This window comes from Lissotriton helveticus, chromosome 1_2, assembly GCF_964261635.1.
Source record: "Lissotriton helveticus chromosome 1_2, aLisHel1.1, whole genome shotgun sequence".
Taxonomy (NCBI): Eukaryota; Metazoa; Chordata; class Amphibia; order Caudata; family Salamandridae; genus Lissotriton; species Lissotriton helveticus.
In genome coordinates this window covers 399,808,586-399,826,683 of record NC_136058.1, presented here as the reverse complement: position 1 = coordinate 399,826,683, position 18,098 = coordinate 399,808,586, and the positions used below count along the sequence as shown (strand labels likewise).

At 43.1% G+C, this 18,098-nt stretch overlaps 1 protein-coding gene across 1 annotated transcript in view; it reads right to left on the bottom strand.

The window, feature by feature from the left end:
- The window catches only part of LOC144806407 (CD5 antigen-like), a 381,883-nt gene that overhangs the window by 330,916 nt on the left and 32,869 nt on the right, over positions 1-18,098 (bottom strand). Inside the window, exon 3 of the mRNA XM_078672771.1 lies at positions 7,299-7,616. Within this exon, the coding sequence (XP_078528897.1) occupies positions 7,299-7,616 (318 nt within the window). The remainder of the gene's footprint in view (positions 1-7,298; positions 7,617-18,098) is intronic.

Here is an 18,098-nt window from a genome sequence, read left to right as displayed (position 1 = left end):
GACTCTACACCAGGTATCTGTGTAGAGGGCACGGACCAACTCCAAGAGGATGGCTGGCATACCCAGGTTCGACAATTTTCCCCACAGCAATAATCGATCTACTTTATCAAATGCTGTGGAGAAGTCTATAAACGCTGTGTACACTCTTCCACCTCTGACTCTAACATATTTTTCATTTATTACCTGTAAAGCCGTTAGATTATCCATAGTTCCATGTTTAGACCTAAACCTGTTTGTTCACAAGGTAAAATGTCAGCCCCGTTTACCCATTCATTTATTTGCATCAGGAGGCATTTGGCGAAAACTTTACCTATTGCATCTAAGAGGGTAATTTGACAATAGTTTTTTGGGGCATCTCGGTCTCCCTTCTTAAAAAGGGGGAGCACTATACTCCCCTTCCAGGATGGAAGAACCGTTTTGTTTACATAGCAGTAGTTAAACACCGGATAAAGGATTTTACTCCACATTTTACTGTTTTGTTTTAAAACCGTAATCGGAAGCTCATCCGGGCCCATCGCCCCGGAGGACCGCATCCCCTTGATTGCCATTTCAATATCTTTTTCAGATGGCGAGCCATATAAAGATAGATCTTCCTTTAATGCAGTGCATACCATTGTAGCTGCATTACTCGCATATAGGTCCTGTATATAACTAACCCATTTATGCTCCTCAATAGCAATTGGGAGAGGACATGATCTAGCTCCACATCCCTCCCCAATGAGAGACCAATACTTTCTTACTTGGCGTTTAGACACTGCTTCTCTCAAGTTTATGCAAATTTTATCTTCCCTCTCTTTTCTTAACTTTGCCTTTGCCATAGTCCTCCTCCTCTTTAATAGCAATATTGTGCGATATCTATCAGAGGAGTAGTGAAGGTACTGTTCTCTAATCAGCTTATTTATTACAAGATTAAATGAATGTAAGGATTTAGGGGCTACTTTAATACTTCTTTTTTTATTTGACTTCCTAACATAAGCTATCAATTTCATCATAAAATCAATAAAACTAGCAACTTCTGATCCATTCCAGTTAGCCAAGTTCTCTACAGTAGCCTCTAAGATAGCATCCAAACCCAAAATAGCCTTGGTATCCCAATAGCATTTCCCGGAATTCTTAGTGAAACTAACTGCTTTTCTGTTTAGTGACCATGGGTCACACCCAAGAAGATCTAAATTTACAGTAAGAGTTAATATCTTATGGTCACTATAGAGAGAATTGGAAACCTTAAGATCCTTCAATAAGAAAAAGGATATACTTCCCACTGCCACGTAATCTAAAATAGATTCTCTGTTGTTAGATTTACAAGTAAAATTTGCTGGTTTATCAGAGGGAAGTCTTCCATTTACTACAATGCCATCAACTTTTGATAACTCATCCAAAAGCATTTTTCCCCTCTTATTTGTCTTAATATTTTGTGGGAGAAGAGCTTGTGGGATCTGTAAGGATTCTTCTTTTTCCTCATTTCGGAATATGTCCAAAGTGGAATTCGAAAATTTACAGTTCAGATCCCCTACCAAAACCATATGAGAGGAGAGTTCTGCTTCATTGACTTTTTTAATATAAGAGAAAACCTTCCTCAAAAGTGTATCATGACAGGCGTCAGGAGGAATATAAGCATTTATCAACGTCAATGGTTTACAATTTACATCATTATTCGAGTTATATAACGTTATTGCCAGAAAAAGGTTACTAGGATCTTTATTGCAGTTATAGTTCCATTTTATCTTATTTGACAACAGGCATGCCACTCCTCCCCTTGCATGTCCTCTCCTAGATGGAACTGCCGAACAATCTAAAGTAAAATAATCCTTACATAGAATTTCCTCTGTACACCAGGTCTCTTGTAGACAAATCATATTTGCACCAAGTGTACATATGTAGTGTGACTTTTCCTTATTGTTCTTTATTCCTGCAGCATTCCAAGGTATTATTTTTAATTCATTACTAAAGGGATAGCTGTTGAGGAAGTTTATTATTAGAACTACTCAATAGAACACCAGGAAGCCAGTTCCAGTTAGAGCTCTCTTCTTTATAGTTCCCTTGAGAATAGAGTGAAACTGAATCTTTAAAATTCACTCGTCTGCCGCTTTTTGTAATACAGATTTTTAATTCCTCCGTATCATGCGGGCAATCTTTACTACATGAAACTATCTGTGTTGGCATGAACTTATTATCGAGGGTTCTGATTCGGGGTTCTCTGAGAAAGGGGTAACATTGATCCCCCTACTTTGTAGGTCTTCTGACCATTGAACTACAAGGTTAACAACAATTTTGGAATTAAATCTTACCCTCGATATATAGCCAACTTCTGTTTCTAAAAGGGAGACTAACCTTATATCACTACTTTGAATAAGTTTTAAACTTTCAATCTCCTGGAAACATTTGAGAAGCCGAGACCTATTTAGTTTTAAATCCGTATCAAACAGAGGTATAAAATCTAATTGGAATGTGTCTATACTTTCCCTGATGTGATCAACCTCAGTTTTCTTTGATCTAACATTACTTTTCACAATGTCGGAAAAGGGAATAGCCAAAGGATTAAGCGCTGAAGAAGAAAGACTATCAGACTTCTGCTGCTCTGCGTTATCACGGATGAAGACCCCTCTATTGTGAAATTATCAAATACTGTTGTGGGATATGCGATATTTGAGATGGGAGCTTCATAGGCCACTATTGGCCCTAATACTGGATCTTTAGTCTCTGGACTCACGAGATTAGCTTCATTTTCCTGAATCATATCTTGTGATGCATTTTACAGAGATTCAGCGGAAGATTCCTTAATACCAGGGGCTTCTATATTTTCTTTAAAACAGATTCTCCGCTGCTTCTTTTTTGAGATTCTTCGTATTCATTTAATCTTTTTCCCTCTATTCTTTCCACTTTTCTAATTTTTCTCTTTTTTTTCCAAGTGTACTATTCCTAAAGCATCTTCTTTCTCATCATTTAACTGGGTTCTAAAAATGGGGAAAACTTCCTTATCTATCCTTTTCGCTGAGTCTACTGAGTCTTTTTGTTCTTGGGCTGAATCCTAATTTAGCTGTATCGATTTGTTCATTTGCTTTTCCGTTTGAGAACTAACGTCATGCTTAATATAGATTTGATGACTATTTGCATTCTCAAGTATATTCACCGCAACATCTTCTATTTTTACTTCTCCTTCTATTTGTTTGAGATCAGTTTTTAAACTAACCTCCTTCTCCTGATTGATTTTTAACAATACCTTTAGGATTTGGGTTACAGTTTCCAACACACAATCAGAACCTCCTACAAATTTTTCTTGTAGCGTTAAAATAGAGGATATTAGATATTCTAAGGATAATAGTGAGTCCGAGACCAATATCTCCTTCCTAGGTATTTGACTGGAAGAGGTATCATTAATATTTAAATCAGGGGTCATAGAGGTGAGGGAGTGCAAAAGGGAACTGTTTGATTTATTTGATGGCGTACTGCTGCATAATTTTAAACCTGCTTTTGTAGGAGTATTTTCTAGTTCTATAATCTTGCTAGCATCACAAGAAACACATCTCCTGCAGAGTTCTAACTCTAGATCCGGGAGAGTAAAATCATTACTTTGAACATCCTCAGCTGGGTTAGGACCAAGGGGCTCTTCTATGGAACCATGGGAAGCGTGTGGTGTTCTATGTACAGTCACATCTACTGTTATTAGAGCAGGTCCCAAGGTTACCTGCGGAATTAAAGAACTGATTTGATCCCCAGGACTTCGCGCTGGATGTCTCTGGGGTTCTTGGAGTTCTCGGGATTCTCGGGATTCTCCTCCTCTAGAATTACTACCAGTAATATGGGACTCTTCAGCAGTATTTACCTTTTCACACTCTTTTCTAATCCCACTCGCATTTTCCCCTCTGTCTCCAATTATTACAGTATTTGATGTAACTTTGGGGATTGTATCCTTTCCCCTTTCACATAGACTAAATCATTGATTTTTTTCCTTTAGTCAATATGGCAGAGACATCCTTATTTCGTAGGGGATTTGATTTTGTTTTTGCACACCTATAAGTGCCCTGACCTTAATTTATTTGCTGTCATTAGAAAAAAAAAGTGCGAAAGGGAGTACAGAAAGACAAGGGCTGAGGTTGCCTAAAAACGCTACACAGTAACACTGCTGGTATATATATGTATATATACACAAGACTATAATCCAAGACTACAGTTTCCCCTTTCCTTTCAGGCAGTGTTCCTTCAAGCTAATTCACGTTCAGACGTGCTCCTCCATCAATAATTATTATTAGTTTGTTTGTTTGTTTGTAGGCGGCTGCGGCAGCTGTCCACAGAGTACCGTATTGAAGCCTGCCTGTCTACTTGCCAAATTTCTGGATGCTCTAATCTCCTGGACAGGCTGCAGACGCCACTCATGCAGATCCACGTTGTTCGGCGCTACTGGAAGCTCTTACTACTCCTCCTCCTATCATTGCTGCTGCTAACAGAAAGTCTTTCGCAGCTCCACTGCTTGTGAAATGCCTTTCGCGGCCCCAGCCGCTGCAAAAGGCTTTCGCGGCTCCGGCCGCTGCAGGGTGGCTTTAGAGGCTCTGAACGCTGCATGGTGTTTTTCCGCGGCTCCGGCCACTGCAGAAGGTTTTTCCGTCTCCGGCCGCTGCAGGGAAGCTTTCGCGGCTCCGGCCGCCACAAGGTAGATTTTAGCGGTTCCGGCCGCTACAAGAGGCTCTCGCAGCTCCAACCACTACAGAAATGCTCTTGCGACTCCGGCCGCTACCAGAGACTTTTCTCGCGGCTCCTGACGCTTTTGGACAGCGTTCAGGGCGTTCAGGGTGCCCAGAGTTCAAGCGGCTCCCACTGCAGAAACGGCCTCACGAACATGGCCACGTGGTAACCAGCAGCAACCTCCCACTTCGTCCTTTGTTCGCCTAAGCAGTTCACTCAAAGTCAGTCATACTGGAGCATGTACTCTCGGCACCCGCCTCGTGGCACTCGCGGCACTAACGCCAACCTCCGGCTCCGCCTTACTGTTTGTTTTTACCGCACTTGCGGATTGGCTCACGGGATCTCTGACCAAAACCTCCAACAGATGACAAATAGAGTCTTTCTTTCACAGTTTATGCACTGCCCGTATTTTATGGAGAATGAAGCTCGCTGCAACCCACACTCGAAGACCGTCTTGCTCCTCTCACCTCCCTTTCCAAATCTTCTGATGTCGTCTGTCCTACCGTCATCAGTCCCGTCCTCCGGTCCACGGTGAAATCATGCAGCACCTCCTGGCCTTCAAACCCGGACGAGGCACCAGCAGACAGCTGGGAACAAGCGGGAGTCAGCCGGTGGACGGACCGGAACCGGGAGCTCAGATGGCTCACTGATTCACTGGCTGGGAGCTGCAGTAAAACCAGCGGGACCAGGCAGGCGGACCGGCGGCCGTAGATAAGAGCCAGTAGATAGAGGCGGCCGTGAGGCGGCCGTGGCCGCGGGTGAGAGCAGCCTACAAGCTGCCAACAACAACAAGCAGGCAGCAGGCTGAAAGCCGAGTGTGGCGGCAGGCAGCAGCGGTAGCATGGCTCCTCCTCCAACAGCAACCAAAAAAAAAATACTTTTTGATCAGGCATGGTTTCTTTCCTTAAATCGTCGCCAGTGTCACATCCAATAATTGAAAGATGAATTCTTGTTTGCTGTGTCAGGAGGTATGTTTATTCTTGGTAGTTAAATAATCAAGTACAGCATTTAGATAAGGTAGTAATCCAGGTTTCAGTAACGGTTAAGGTAAATGCCCCACCGGGAGCAGCTGCCCTGCTGCTCAGCCTCCAAGGTAACGGACAGTACACTTAAAGATACACAGATAGAACTAAGGATGACATCATAGAGACAGGCTGAGCAGGAGAGGACAAGAGACTAAGAAAGGACAAGAATGAGAGAAGAGCAGTGAGAAGCAGGATACAACACCTATATCTCAGTAAGGGGTGCATACACCACCTTACCCATGCTGCAGTAGCAGACCTGTGGTGTCATTTTGGACGGCTTCCCGGGGTGGCACAATACATGCTGCAGCCCCTGGGAGGCCTGAGGTGTACCTATGTCCTGGGTACATAGTATACCATATACTAGGGACTTATAAGGGTACCCCAGAATCCAATATGGAGTGTACCTAAAGTACTGTTAATCAATTTAGAGCGGAAGCAGCTAGGCTGGGGTCCAGGATAGCAGGGCCCTAGCCAGACTAAAGTCGAAAAACACTGAAACATCAGCAAAAAGTGGGGGAAACTATAAGAAGCAGATCCTACTCTCCTACATAGGAGATATAATCACACTGAATAAAAAGGAAAGCAGCTGTACAGGAGGAGGTGTAGTCACCCTGGATGGAAAGGGAAGAGGTGTTTTAGGCAGAGGTGTAATCACATTGGATGGAAAGGAGAGCACTGTTGTAGGAGGAGATGTAATGAAACTAGATAGAGGGGAAAAGCAGTGTAAAAGGTTGTCTAATCAAACTAGATGGAAAGGAAAGAAGTGCTGTAGGAGATAAAAATCAGTCACACTGGATAAAATGGAAATAATTTGTGCAGGAGCAAGGGTAATCACAATGGATGGAAAGGTAAGAACTGCTATTGAAAGAGGTGATATCACACTAGATATAAAGGGAAGAGGTGATGTAGGAGTAGATATATTCACACTGATGGAAAGGTAAACAGCTATGCAGAATGGAAATGTAATCACACTAGATAGAAAGGGAAGACATTCTGTAGGAATCAGTGTAATCACAATGGAAAGAAAGTGAAGAAATGCTGAAGGAGAAGGTGTAATCATATTGGATGGAAATGGAAGAAGTTATGCAGTAGGAGGTGTAATCACTAGGCCTGGGCGGTAAATTCCGTTCCGCTTGCAGAATTTGGGTAATTTCATGTCCCGAGGCTTCGCGGAATTTTTTGCTTGTTCGCGCTTTCAAAATGCGTGTTTGCGAGATATTTTCCCCCGAGCATGCAAACAGCGTTCGCAAACAGGAAAAAGGCATCTCGAACGGGCAGAACAAGCAATTCCGCATGTTCGCGGAACTCTCCGTGCTCACGGAGATTTATTACAGTTTCGCGGAGCTTTGTGTAGCGCAACTATGTAAATTCCACCCACCCCTAGTAATCACGCTGTGTGGAAAGGGAAGTAGTGCTGCAGGAGGATGTGTGGTTGCACTAAATAGGTCATACAATTTTAGTTGGGAGCACTCTATCATAAACTGCAAGAGAATGGTGATCATGAGGTGGTAGATGGGGGAAGTCCTGTACTCTGCAGTAGGTTTTATTGAGTTTGGATTCCATGTCAGCCAGAAGTGGTTTTGCAGCTCTTACCTGTGCAGTTCACGGCTGCATACCTCCCATCATAACAAAAGTCCTGTGTCTTGGTGCTGTAGGGACACTGCAGCAGGCTGTTTTCATCTCCTTTGCACTGGACATCAGAAATCTCAACTGGATCATTCTTCTGTGCTCCGAAGGCTGAGGCTGGAGGGACTGAATTTGGAACTCCACAGCTCAGCTCTTTACACACCACAGCAGCATCCTTCATGTCCCATTGGCTGTCACAGACTCTTTTCCAGCTTCTAATCAGCCTCACCTGTACAATCCCAGCACAGGGGGCTTTGGAGCCTGTCAGTCGAACATCTGCAGTGTCTTAAAAGAAGGAGAATATATTTATAGATAAACTTTAATATTTATTCACCTTTATCAATAATAGTTTTCAAGTAATACAGAGACAAGAAAAGAGAGAAGTACTACTGACATTTAAATGCACCCTAATTAATTCTGAGGTCAGCTCCCATTAAACAGATCTTTATTAAAAATACTTTTAAAGTGTTCACACTTCAATCTTTCTACTTTTAATTAGGTAGCTTCCCGGCTCATACAAATCGCGCATTATGGGAAACAAAAAGCCTGGAGACACCATCCAGTAGATTTGTCTAGATGAGTTGGGACATAATTAATTCATCAGTGATGCACAGTCCCCTGTCAGTGTATTTTTACTGACCTTTCAAATTCCAATTGATGGTTTTCTGTGCATCAGACAGACAAAACAAAACTATGCGAATAACATCAAAATGTGCATCACAAAAAATATTACATTTTAGGAACTTCTGACAAAGTGCTTTTAAAGAAAAAAATCAAGGAGACGGTTTAAGATACTCATATGAGTTAAGCTGCTGTCATACACATGAGAGAGGCATTGTGACAGAAAACAAATATGTTGACATGACGGTTGGGAATGCACTAATAAAAATACTTTTCTAGCAGGAGAAAAAATGTAGACAATGGAATTTATTTGATAACCCCATGTTGGACTCTCCAAATATTGTGCCTTCACCCTCCTGTTATCTGAACCCATTTTCGTTGGCTTTTAGGACTCTGTGCACTTTACCTCTGCTAACCAGTGCTAAAGTACATGTGTTCTCTTCCTTAAAACATAGTAAATTTGGCTTATTGATTACATTTATAAAGTCATAACTTTCAATTGGGCACAGGGAGTAATATTGATACTGATGTCTGAAAAGTTGCAATTTAAAGCTCTTCTTAATGGTAAAGTCAGATTTTAAGTCACATTTCTGATAATGTTACTTTTAGAAAGCTTTCATTTTCTTGTTCCAACAGTTGGTGCTTGCAGCCTTTTCCTGGGTCACATGACTAATGTAGTTTGTCTTTGTGTAATCCTCCCAAACAAGTGAGACAAAGGGGAATGGGTGTTGTCAGGATGGGCCATCTCTGTCCAGATTACAAGGTGAAGCTGTCACCTGTCACACTAACATTTCAAAGCTACTGCTCCAGCAAACTCCCAAGGGTTTGACTGTGGACTATTGTGATCACAGACAATCTGGGGCCAGGACAGGGCGGTAGGAAATTCCAAACTCCTCTAGGGGTGGAAGCCATTAGAAACTTCTTCTACTTCAAAGGCAGGCACCAAGGATAAACAGTGGACTTCAGGCCCCCAACTCTTTAGTACACTCCTGAAAATGTGGATACTACAAATGAAGGATTGCGGTGCTGCTCTGCTGAAAGAAGGACTGATACTCTTCTGGCCAGCTGTTCTGCTTAATGAGATGTAAGACTCAACCTGTACCTATCACTATAGGCTGAAGTGACTTCAAGGGTCCGCTAATTAACCTTCTGTCCTGAGCTACAAGGAAACAACAAGCTCCAGTGGAATCTGTGCAACTTCCTACCTGAGCCTGCTGCCTGGACTTGCTGCTGGACCTTCCTGAGGCCTGGTGGCTCTGCTGGAGTGAGTTCCTGGCCTCCAAGGGTGTCCTTCCGGTCCTGGACCCTTGATATGGTCTCAGTTAACCACTTCCTGAAGTTTTGGCCTCTTTGTGACCACAAACATGCCACTTTATGCCAAGATCTTGCCGCCCATGCTGATTGTCAATGCGAAGCTCCTGTGAGCTTGACTCTTTGCTCTACAGCAGCGCTTGTGACTACCATTAACATGAGATCTGCACGTTGTGCTACAGGTTCAATACCCTGCGGTGACCCCCAGAGTGAAGCTCCAGCAATGATCATCTGCAACCCCCAACAGTATCTTCACGCTGTAGCAATGACAGTCCACGGTGCCTAGCCGACTCTTCCCGCTACATCTACGACAATCTATGGCAATCTCGGTGCTCCTCGCGGCCCGCTCCACCTCAAACTGTACACTTCCCGCCAGATTTTGAGAAGGTTACATTTCAGTGGGACTGCCTGAACTTTTGACTTCCACCAGTCTCCCATGACAAGATAAACATGTGGGTTGCTTTGTGCTTTTAGGGTCCATATTTTCGTAAAACTCTTAAAATTGCATATCTCCAGTTCCACTGATTGGATTTTGTCACTATGGTCTTAAATTATTCATCCAACATTGCTCTATTTTTGTAAATTGAAGTGGGATTTTTCCTGTGTTGTGTTGTCACTTTATTACTGTTTGACGTGTTGTGTAAATACTTTACTCATTGCCTCTAAGTTAATGCTGACTGCTTTGGTGGAGAAGGGAGTATGGCCAACAAGGTGGACACCCTTTTGTGAACTCCCACTCAGCTCCCAGTGTCTCCTAATGCAAAAAGACACATTACAATTATATAGTAATTGGCTTTTAGGGTGTATTGCTGACTCATACAATTTGATATACATGAATGAGAAGAATGTTGGTAATGGGAAGCGGGAATCAGCTTCCTATTAAAGTTTTGTGTCTTTTTGCATAAGGAGACCCTGGACAGGAGAAGATTGTCCGTGGACTGGTTGCTTGCAAAGACTGTTATCTCTGAGCCAGAATTACGTGAATGATATGTACTATACTTGGATTTAGGTAAGTGTGTATTTTAATTCAATAGGGTTAGGTATTATTAAATGGACTTATAGATAATACTGATTCCAGTATAATACCAGGACCAGATTTGATAGTAGTCGTGTTCTCCTATTAAATTAGGTTTTATGGTGATGTTTATGAATGAAGAATTGGTTGATTATATTGAATATGTTGCTCAAGGTGAGTAGCTTTAATCTGGTAATTTGTTGAGCATGGGGTTATTTGATTGTCTTTAAACTCACATTTTGATGCACTTATTATGATTAGATTTACTAATTGGTTTTGATTTTCTTGGAACACTCTTGGTATGAAAATAGAGGTGTTGGATCATCATATGATTTTAACTGATGATAAAAACCAGGCCCTATTTACTTCCTTTGGTGATTGGTAGGAGTTATGCACATTATGGGTGCTCTCTATTTCTCGGTTTCCGTTTCTTATTCCCTTCTTTTGGTGGAGGTTAGGCCTAACTTTGACTGATAGATGTGGTAGATGGTAATTGGATTGTATATTTATTTATTACAGCCCTGAGGAAGTCTTTTGGATATTGTACCATAGACGAAACAGGTGTCGGCTGTGGCTGTTGGCTGTATTATCTGAGAACTGAATTTGTGTGTAAACAAGTCTTCTTGAGAACGCAGAACACAAGAATAAAAACTGCGGATTAACACTTGATATCATTATTATTCATGGACTTACGATCAAGAATCTGACTATATAAAACAGATATATATATATTTTGCTGTTGCTCAGGGAACCATTTTTTTTCTTTCTTTAGCAATCGCTTGCACTTGTGAATTAACAACATGGGGTGGTGGCTGTTTTGAGTTCCCATTGATGCAACTCTTGTGAATCTGGTCTTAGATAATAAAACCATTAGACCGTGCACATCAGAAACCTCACTGCCCACCAGTAGAGACCTACAAGCAAAGCTCTGGAACTCCCAGCCACAACCACCCAGGTCCAAAGGGCAACCAAGATGTGGCAGCACAGGGCCAAACAAAGACATACAAGATGGCAAACGGCTTCTTCGTAAGGACCTCGTAAAAAAGAAAAAAGGGGGTGGACCATCGGAGGGACCGTCGGTTGCATCATTGAGGGCAGCACTAAGGAAGAAAATATGGGAACATAACAATGCCACCATGGAAAGGGAATGGCTTCTCCTTGATTAAGCAGAATAACCCAGCACAACTGTGGAGACATATAAACAAGCTGAGTAGTAGTGGAATTTCAAGAGATAACGGAGAAGCAGAAAAGGACTGGCTGATCCAAGATAAGCAGCTCTATGCAATCGCCCCCTCATACAAAGATAGCACAGAAGGTGCCAGTGGTGGGATGGGCCGCGACCGGCAACCAAACAACAAGCCAGGAGATATGATCGCTGGCCAATGCAACTGGTCTGTGGGTAATAGAACTCCGGTGGAAACATACTGTACACCACCAGCCCAGATAAATCCCCACATGGTCATCAAGACCTTCAAGAACATGAAGAACGATGGGGCCCCTGGGCCTAATGAGACACCAGCTCTGGTCTTCGAAAAGGCCCCCGATTTCTGGGCAGCAATGCTTACTCCGTTATACAACAACACTTTCCAGACAGCCATAACCCCTGATTCTTGGAGGGGCTCCATCTTGGTCCCTATTTTTCAAAAAGGAGACCGTTCAAAGCCATCAAATTACAGGCTCATCACCCTACTTGACCTCAAAGCCAAGGCTTAAGCCCGCCTACTACTAAAGGACTTGGAGACATGGGTGGAAGAGAATAGCATCATACCTTTTTACCAGACTGGCTTCAGGTCACAGGCATCGACCATGGACAATGTATTGGCACTAGAATACTTATCGGCCCAGGCAACCGTGAAGAACCACCCTCCACTTTTCTGCTGCTTCATGGATTATACTACAGCCTTCGATTAAGTTGTTCATAGAAGATTATGGTGGAAGCTAGAAAACTGGGGCATTCCACCAAACCTACTGAAGGAAATAAGATCACTATATGAAGACACTTGGTTATGGGGTAAAACCAGTGCCAGGTGAGTGTCCCCTAAAATAACCACGGGGAAAGGGCTGAAGCAAGGCTCTGTGCTGTACCCATCCTTTTTAACCTATATACGGCGGATCTGTGGGATGCCCTAAAAGCAGCTTGCCATGTAGCACCAAGACTAGGAAACATGAGGCTACCGGTGCTCCAATACGCTGACGACACAGCCATAATGGATCACATGAAGATTGGCCTACAAAGAGTCCTAAATGCACTAAATCGCTTCAATAACATCAACAACCTGACAGTAAATCGAGGAAAGACCTTTATTTTAGTTTTGGGACTTACCACCCGAAAAAGAAAGCACAATGGCGATTACCTAGTGGTTTGTCTGACGGAACGGGCTAAGGCGAACACCCACTTGAAACATCAGAGCACCAGGGCTAATAAGGTCAAACACCTACTAAAGGAATTAAGCAACCACCTGATCAGTCCAACTGCCGGTCCAATACTGAAAATTTTAAAAGTGAAACTTCATCAGCAATAAGCTATGGCCACCTGGCCTTCCCCGGTCACTGCACACCTGTCTCAATTTAGCACAATCTAAAGCATACAAAACAGTGCTTCATATCCCGAGGTCAGCAAGGAAAGCAAGGGTAAGGCTGGAACTAGGCGTGGCGAGGTCGGAATTAATATGCCAGGGGGAGATTATAAAGCTCTATCCCAGGATTTTAAGGGCCCCAGATAACACACTAAAACACCAACTGAGATCTATTTTTGTAGAGCAATGCATGACCTGGCACACCAGCCTTGAAAAAGCAATTGAAACATTGAAGATAGTGGAAGAGAGCATATCACAGCCTGAAATTCCCCTGAATGCTTGGAAAAGAGCCATAAACAAACAAGTCCGTGAAACCTCATTAGATCTCGACCGCAAATCTCTCCGTTCAAGTTCACACTTAGATCCGCTGAATAGCTCCTATACGGCAGGCAAAGCTTAGCCTTCCCAAAGCGAAGCTCTTACTCTATTGGCCCGAAGTAAAATTCTGTCTGTGAGAATAATCACTCTAGGAATTTGGGATTTCTATCCTTCATGGGCCCGAAGGGGGGAAGCCCCAAACTGTAGACTGTGCACCTACAAGAGGGAATCATGTCTGCACCTCCTATGCTGTTGCTCCAATCTCATCGATGAACGTCGGTGACTACTGCACCCGATTTGTACCACCAATGGAATAAAATCCTGCAGTGAAGCGTTAGCCATGTGCTTTTCTACTTCGAGCACAATGACCCTTCCAAGACTGGGGAAATGTATCCATTACATCAGGAGTGCCTTAAAAGCGGCTAACAAATGTAATAAAACTCCAGAGAAGAGCACCGTAAATGCAGCGAAGTTAGATAAGGGGGTTTTCATTGAGCACTGATGCCTTTTCGCACTTCCAGTACCCCCTCTAGGATAGCGCCTTATAGGATAACTGACTAGAGGTCAAGGTGAACGAGTCACAGTTTTGTAATGCTACCCATTTTCACACAACAAAGTGGGATTCTGGATTGTGAATAAGACCACATGTCCATGATCACAAACCCTGGGGAAGGCTGATCATGGTGGAACTGGGGTGGGCGTCAAATCCCCTTTATCAAAATTCTTTTTTTACTATAAACTGAAGTTTTATCACTGTTTCAGATTCAATAGGTCAATTGCTTTTACTGCAATGATTTTAATTAATTATACAGTTAATAAATAAACACTTAAACTTAAACACACCGCTAGAGCTACTTACACTGTCCCTCATCCACCCATACATCCACTGGCATACCAACTCACTCACCAATACACCCACTCACACAGCATCTGACTCACCCACACAGCCATTACACCACCACTTATACGGCCACTCACACACTTATATGCACAAGGATACATACAGTCACACATATCATATATATTAAAAGTAGTATCAATCAATAGAAGTAACCCTGGTATACTACTTTAAGTTTTATAGTATTTTAGGATATATGTTTAACAGTCATAAACTCTTACACTCATTGGACGGCGTCATCAGTGATGTCATTTGAGATGTCATTAGTGATGTCATGGATCATGTCATGAGTAATGTATAGGCTTCCCTGTTTTCAGTTTCTATTTTTGGTAAATTCTTGTGTTTTTTTTCAGTGTTTTCCAGTGATTTCAATCCCTTAAACGAACAGTGGTTATCAGTAATTACACATTTTTGCACCATTAAAAACAACAGAAACAGTGTTTTTCCGGTGTTTATGGAATGTTTTGCTTTTATTAATGCAGGGTCTCTGTACTGCATGCCATACAGACAGTGTATGTACCGCATGTATGAGGTCCAAATGCATTTCTACAAATTAAAGTTATTGTAGTGCACCATACAATGCTTTTTCAGTATGTCATGGTCACGCTCGCTCGCTCTTTCCTTCCGATATAAACTTTTATGTGTGAAAAGACCCTCTCAACTTTGGAACTCGAGACAGGCAACACCAAAACAGTTAGTACATAATTTGCTAAATATGGCCACTGACATAACTTTCTATGCCAATGCTGGTGCACCTGAACATTGCTATTCTCTGGGACAGGTTCTGCAACATAGGCATTGAACTAGGCGCTTATCCCCTCAGAGTTATGGAAGTGGTCAAAAATGAAGCAGTACTTTTCAAAGTCCTGAGAAATGTGCCTTTACAGAAGGGATCTAGAACTTGTGCAGAGTACCACAGTGAGGCTTCATTGACTTCAAGTGCCATGGTTGGTGAAGGGACATTTCTCATGCATTGTAAAATAATATTTCCTGAATTGCTCCTCAACATTTCTTTGCATGGCAAGCATTCTAACATGGAACCCACATGGTATTATTCTTTGAGACTGTCCTTGCACACTAAATGTAACTTGTGTTAGAGTTTTCCCTGAAGTGCATTTGTATGTAAAGTATTAGGATAGTAGCTAATAGGCGTCAGTCTTGGGGTGGTTATCTAATCTCATCGCTGGACCAGGAAATGGCTGATACTCACTGTGGTAAGTGACATTTGATTTTGCCAATGCTTTATTACTAAAATTATTCTTTGACTGTAATGCTAAATACTTGGCTATTATAACACATTTGGGAAAAATCATGAATTCTCTTTCTTTTCTTACACAGTCTCTAGAGTTGGGCCTTGTATTATAGTGGGTTATGAAGGGAGTAATGTTTATTTCGGTAACCATGATGGGCAAATAACATTTAGAAATGTGTCCCCACCTAGTGATGGTATTTACAGTTTACACTCAAACATACAACTTCACTCTGTAGCTTAATGTTGGGAAGGGGATGGTTTTGGGAACTAAAAAATACCAACTTATGCCTCATCAGGGGTTGAAGATGCTATATAAATACAATTAAAATATATATATATACAATTACTATGTATGTTACCTACTGGCAGTCGCAAGTACGTAGTTATAGTTAGGACTTCTTATCCATAGGAAATCCACAACATTCTATTTGGAATAACCTTGGTGCCGGTTGGCGAATCTTTGCGAAATTTTCAAAACTGGTGGGCCGATCTGCTCCTATCCTGGAAGTTTCGGGGTGATTCGTAAAGCGGGGGCCGAGAAAAAAGGTTCATCGCAGCTTCAGCCAGAACTGCTGAACAGAATTACACCAAATTTGGCAAAGAGGTAACCCTTGCGCCAGACAGGTGCCTTTTACTTAAATGGTGTACATCTGTTCAGTAGTTGCTGAGAAAATCTAAAGTAAAATCACATATATATCTAAGGCCGCGGTGGATCAGCGCATCCTGAGCGCACCCTAAGCGCACCCCTCCGATCACGAGCTGCATGGTAATTTGCTGTCAACTGGTTGTCAACACTCCAAACCAGGAAGTGTTGGCAGCCATTTTGTGCTTCGGTAGAAGCGAGGCTGAAGTAATCAGTTCAACAAGTGTGCAAATCGTATGAATGGGGCAGGGTAGAAAAGCCATGACCATCTAGACCTGCTTAGGGGTCCCACAAAAACCCCCAGGATACCCCAAAATATATATATTTGTTTTAAACGGCAAAATGCACGCAGGGTGCGCGGATCCTGCTGTAAAAAAAAATAACAATAAAACAAAGCGCTGTTATGGGGGTCCAGAGGGGCTCCCCTGCCATGGGTACCACCATCCCCCGGGGCTACAAAATAAATGGTTGGGGAGCTCAAAGGACTCCCCCAGCAAAATACATGGGTGGGGGGGCTCAATGGCCCCCTAGCCCCGGGGACTGCTAACCCTGGGGCTTTCTAAAAAGTGGTGGGGGTACTTAAAGGCCCCCCAAGCCCCGAAGAACACCATCCCCTGGGGCTTTGTGTTTTGTGGGAGAGGGGGCAACCTTGGCCCCCCTCCTGGAGCCATTGAGGGCCCTGGGGACTGCCACCCCCCAGGGCCAGCTCCTGCAGTGTCTCGGGGTGCCCACCCCGGGACACTGCTGTTTGCTATGAGAGGGCGGAAGTCTTGCAGCTCCCGCTCTCCCATAGCAAACTTGGTTGTGATTTTGAAAGACAGAGCAGGGAAACCTGCTTTCTCTTTCAAAATCCAAACCATAATGCTTTTCCACACCGGGAGCTGTATGTTACCAGCTCCTCATGTGGAAAAGCAATACCGGCTCCCGAAGGACGCAGGGAGCCTGCTGGGACCATGGGGGCATTGGGGCTCCCTCCACGGTCCCCAGCATTGCATATAGGCCTCAGGGGATAGGGTCCCCGGGGATAATAGAAATTAGTGATAGGTGCTATTTTTTTTGCGGTAAAATCAGGAGTGGCGCATCCAGCGTGGCTCAGCATGGTCCCCTGATGTGCAAGCGTTGGATGCACGATTTCTATCGTGTAGGGTGCGCCGCTCCACCGAGCGTTGGGTGCACGAGTTCAACGAGTTGGGTACACAATATTTTTCAGATATACATCAAGCTTATGTGTTTAGATCTTGGGTGGGTCTAAAAAGAGCTGTTGTGTTTCTTGAGAGATTTTGGTACCAACAAGTAAGTACCTATGCAGAGTCTAAAGTTGATGAAGAAGACTCTGTGACCCTCATCTGTAAAATGTACACGATCTGTCCTATAGATGCCATCCAGACATGCCACCACCTACATCGTACACAGGAATCCCCCCATTGGGTGAGTAATCTAAGACAGATCCCCTTTGCCTGCCTAGAAGAAAGGGTACGCTCACTCATTCCCACCTCCGCAGGTGACCTTTCGACAACTAAACTCACCTCGCACTACAATGCAACAATGACCTCTATTCTCGACCAGTTTGCCCCCTGAAAACAAAGAAAGCCATGTCCGTTTCTTAAAGATCTTGGTTCAACAATGACCTAAACTCAGAAAGAAGAAAACTAAGAGCTGCAGAAAGACTCTGGAGAAACAACCCGACCATAGTCCACAGCGGCCTACACAAATCTAAACGTAGGGAATATAAAAAACACCTCAAGAACAAAAAAAACGAATTCTACTGTAATGCACTAAACAATGCCAAAAATTGACCCAAAGAACTCTTTAATATCATTAGACAATAAACTTCCACTTGTACTTGAACTATGTAACAACTTTGCCAATTTCTTTAATGAGAAGATCACCAATATTGAGCTCTCCTTGGACATCAACCACAGATTGCCCAATATAATCCTGCCCCCCAGAAAAGAAGACCACAATCTACCCAGGCAACCTCCCATCAACTGGAAATGACTGGCTGTCTCGCACACAAATCCCTGCATAACGGTAAACACCCATACCTGGCCTCTACACTTAACAAAGCCGGTCAGACCAGGAACCTCTGGAGTACTAACTCTCTACTTCTCATTTCTCCAAAAACTCGCAAAC